The following is a 4,821-nucleotide window of genomic DNA, read 5'->3' on the forward strand; positions in this document are numbered from 1 at the left end:
AAATTAAAATTTTAAACAAAGCATTTAACCCAAAAAAAAAACTTTTAAATGAGGGAATAAAAAGAATACTTAAAAAAAAAAAAAATTTTACATTTCATTCCCCCTATTACTACTAGATTAGCTAATTTATTTTTATACAGATTCTCTAATTAAATTTTTTTATTTACTATTACTTATTAATTAAATTTGTACATCATATGTATTTTTTTTGTCTCAAACTTTTCTATGTTTTGCACCGATTAATGATTAGATCGCCGCAAGAAATTATTGGCATCCTAACTCTTAAGGGTTGTGAGAGAGAGAAAAGGGTCAAATGATTTTGGGTTATGAACTAACAAAAGTATGCAATTTAAAAATACAACAACAACAACAACAATAATAATAATTACTAGATTTAGTCAGATTTTAATATAATTGTAAATCCATATTGGTCAACCATTTGCAAAAATCATAAAGAACTTTCCATAAGTATATTGGTATTTCAGTCAGGTCATTAATGACCACCTTAAATAGACTAATTTTAGTTTCAAAAAAAAAAAAAAAAAGACTAATTTTTTTAAGGACAAAATAAATAGACCAATTTTGGTTATGCTATTTTAAGTCGACTTTAGCTGTAGTTGGGGGTACCCCAGAGTGACCGACCTATCAAGTATTGACTGCTTAGCCTATAAAAAGGCCATAAAGAGCCACCATTTTTGTACAACCAATTAAGAGAGAATTGTCTTCCTACTCCATCCTATCCTATTCCCTGTATCTTCTGATTATATTATCCCAAAAAAACAAAAATTAAGAGAGAAAATCTCAGAATAGTGCAATAAAAATGGGCAGGACCTTCATCTTCATGCATTTTGTTGTCGTTTGCCTCTTCTTCTTTTGTATAGTAGAGTCTGAGGCAAAGCAACCGCTAGCACCAGCTTTATACGTATTTGGAGATTCATTTGTTGCATCTGGCAATGATAATATTCTAAACACAGATGCAAAAGCAAATTATGCACCTTATGGGATAGATTTTCCAAATGGAACAACAGGCAGGGTCACAAATGGCCTTACATTGGCTGATTTCTACGGTAAATTTCTACACATAAATCAAACAAGCAAGTATCCTAGTATCAGTTTGTTCATTTTGAAAATAAGTTGAGAATTTATGCTTGTAAAATTCATAATTGGGATAGCTTGATGTAGCAGTGTGCCTTCAAATTATTCCAAGGCACTAACACGACGAATTGACCCAATGTTTTGGGTTAATTTGTCATGGATTGATGGGCTAGATTTGGTTTATTATTTATTTGGGAAACTCGGGTTAAGTTAGGTTTGAGTTGATAAAATTTTCAATGTAACTCGTCCTGACTCACACTATTAATAATTTGAAAATTACGTGTTTTTGTGAGTTTGAGACTTGGCTTAAATTTATTAGCTTGATTTATTTTAGTATTTTAAGATTGTGTCATGCTAATGGGTGCCTTTAGGGTGATGGTTAATAATCTATTTTAGGAAAGTTTTAACACCATTTTTCTGGAAAATGGAAAAAACTGTTAAAACATTAATTACTTTTTTTTTTCTTTTCCCATAAATCTTTCTCTAAATGGATTATTAATCATTGTCCTAAGGGCATTCGTTAGCATTTTCCTTTAAGATTTAGATTTCAATTGAGTTTAGAATGTGAGAAACAATTGTTTAATTCTAATAATTTATTGAATAATGATTTAAATAGTTGAATCAAAATATACTACTTTCATTAGGCTACTCTATCCATCTCTTTGGTTTTTAGAGCCACCATGGATTGGATTTGTTTAGAGATTCTTTAATCCGAAGAAGTCAATTTTGTTTAAGAAGTACCCTAAACCCCCAATAGCTTGATGGATGCTATCATTTATGTAAGAACTAGAGCAATGTTGAAATTTTTTATGATAAATACTCTTAAATCTTATTAACTTTGTGATCTAAATGCAGCTCAATGGCTTGGATTACAAGTCCCTCCTCCATACTTGCTTTTCAATCAGACAGAAAAACACACTGAGGGATTTAACTATGCATCTGGCCCAGCTGGGATCCGTCCTGAAACTAGCACTGTTGATCATGTAAGAAATTCAATTTTTGTTTTCCATTTGGCAATTTTGTAACATGTCTAAAAGTGCGCGGTTTTTTTATTTTTATTTTTTTTAAGGCTTGTGCTTTGCTCGATATTAGAATTAAACTAGTATAATATGTAATTTTATCGTGAATGTTTTATAATATGCAAACTATACGTAATTTATCCAAATCTTTATTAAGAATAACTACGTAAGTGTAGCGAAGAGAAAATATATATTTTTGAGCATTTTTAAATTTCAAATTTTATTATATAGTATATAATGTTTTTTAAAAACTAAAAATCCTTTTTTATTTCTTCTATTGGCTATATCATGCAGGGTGTATTTTTAAGCATGGACAAACAAGTTGAGTTGTTTAAGAAGACAGCTCAAGAGTATTTGCCAACACTTTTTGGTAATCCAGATGAGCTCAAAGACTACTTGTCAAAGTCTATTTTTCTTGTTGTGATTGGCAGAAATGATTATACCCAGAATTTTCTTTCACCTAAATACAATAGTAGCAGCAAGTGGAATATGAAACAATTCGCTGAGATCATTGTAGATGAACTCGGAAGTAAAATATTGGTAAGTCCATTCTCTCCAATTAGGAGTAAAAATTCAATGTCTTGCTTTTATTATTTCATTTTATACTTCACCAATTATAATATTTCATGTGTACAATTTTTTAAAATTTAAATTATTTTATAAAAAAAAATACGTGTGAGTCGTGTGACCAACTGCGAGGGGAATATAATTTAGAATTAAAAATGAGACATAGCCTCATGTATAATCATGCGTGCATGGTCTTGATTTTGTGCAGGATTTGTATACGGTAGGAGCTAGAAAGTTTCTAGTGTTTGAGATTGACGCCATGGGTTGTGAACCAGCTTTCTATGAAAAACAAAAGAACGAATGTTCAGATAAATTAACTTCTTATATATCTACTTACAATCACAAGCTTGAAGTAGAGCTTCAAAATTTGGCCAAAACTGTTAGAGGCGCTATATTCGCTCTGGCAAAGAGGTATCAATTAATGTATGATCTGGTGGCAAATCCTACTCGTTACGGTGAGTCCTATTCCTTTCTTTCTCTTTCAAAAAAAAAAAAAAAAAAACACTTTTATAAGAATTGAGATAAAAAATTTGTATATAAAATATTCATTGAATTGAGCATATATATAATCATGCGTGCATGGTCTTGATTTTGTGCAGGATTTGTATACGGTAGGAGCTAGAAAGTTTCTAGTGTTTGAGATTGACGCCATGGGTTGTGAACCAGCTTTCTATGAAAAACAAAAGAACGAATGTTCAGATAAATTAACTTCTTATATATCTACTTACAATCACAAGCTTGAAGTAGAGCTTCAAAATTTGGCCAAAACTGTTAGAGGCGCTATATTCGCTCTGGCAAAGAGGTATCAATTAATGTATGATCTGGTGGCAAATCCTACCCGTTACGGTGAGTCCTATTCCTTTCTTTCTCTTTCAAAAAAAAAAAAAAAAAAACCACTTTTATAAGAATTGAGATAAAAAATTTGTATATAAAATATTCATTGAATTGAGCATATCATGAGGTTATTATAGTACATTACGATGGATATGTGGAAATTCAAATAAATGATAAAGATTTTCGTTTATACATATGATAGGAATAATTTCTTTTAATAAAAGGATAATATATAGTCTTTGAGATAGTCTAATTATCTACAAAAGAGACAAATTAATGCATATAAAAAAATTTGTGATTTGATTCAAGCCGATGGAATAAAAAAGATAGGGATAAAAGACAAGTATAAAAAAACATTGATAAAAATTGTTAAAAAAAAAACATATTATTTAAAAAGGTCAACATTGAGAAGATTACTTATGTGATCGACTTTAATTAGTTATTTTTTTTTTAAGGAAAATTTCAATTTATGATGTCTACTTTTAATGATAACTTTTTATTACTCGACCAAGACACTAATTGGTTTTGGTGTAAGCGGGAATTAAACCACAGATTTCTTATTCAACTATTAAAGACTTTACTAATTGAACTAACTGAAACTCACCCTTTAATTAGTTTGTTGATGAATTATAGTTGATATTAAATTTTTCAGACCATGGGTTTATTATTGTTTGTATTTTATTTGATAAGAAGAGAAGAAACTCAAAATCCAATGATGTATTTATTCTTTCCTTTTTCCTGGCCTTAGCTTTTTCAATGACCAAAGAGATAATCATTTTTTTTTTTAAATTGTATATACTTTACTTGTTGATATATTTTGTTCATTTGTAACTTAAAAGATCTAAATTTTTGCAGGGCTAAAAGATTCACTAAACCCATGTTGTTCTGTTTCACAATCGGGGCTATGTGTTCCAAATCAAGCCCCTTGCCAAGACAGGAAATCACAAGTCTTTTTCGATGCAATTCACCCAACAGAAGCAGTATACAGTATTATTGCAAGTCAATGTTTTAATGGTACTGCCCTATGTGGTTCACTGAACATCCAAGAACTTGTAAGCAAGTGATGAAGATGTTTACCTGGAGATTTTAAAAAGAAGTATATCTGTGATCGCTTATGCCTTTGTGCAAATTGCTAAATTAATAAACTAGTTGAATAATGGATTCTTAATGCCTTGCACAACTTTGGAGAGAGAAAATGTCATGATGATTGATGATGCTACTGTAACGACAAAACCTTTGTCCCAAAAATGTTGTAATAATGTTAATGATATAAATTTGTTAAGGTAGTAAGTTATGGTAGAAGCTA

At 30.0% G+C, this 4,821-nt stretch overlaps 1 protein-coding gene across 1 annotated transcript; it reads left to right on the top strand.

Annotated features, from left to right (window-relative positions):
* The first annotated feature begins 707 nt into the window (after positions 1 to 707).
* Positions 708 to 4,821, top strand: LOC112000020 (GDSL esterase/lipase 7). Its single transcript, XM_024032125.2, has 5 exons — positions 708 to 1,067; positions 1,951 to 2,078; positions 2,409 to 2,654; positions 2,890 to 3,136; positions 4,371 to 4,821. Exons 1-5 carry the CDS (start codon positions 821 to 823, stop codon positions 4,577 to 4,579), a joined length of 1,077 nt encoding a protein of 358 aa, XP_023887893.2. The 5' UTR covers positions 708 to 820; the 3' UTR covers positions 4,580 to 4,821.

Source organism: Quercus suber, unplaced genomic scaffold (assembly GCF_002906115.3).
Source record: "Quercus suber isolate HL8 unplaced genomic scaffold, Cork oak 2.0 scaffold_224, whole genome shotgun sequence".
Lineage (NCBI taxonomy): Eukaryota > Viridiplantae > Streptophyta > Magnoliopsida > Fagales > Fagaceae > Quercus > Quercus suber.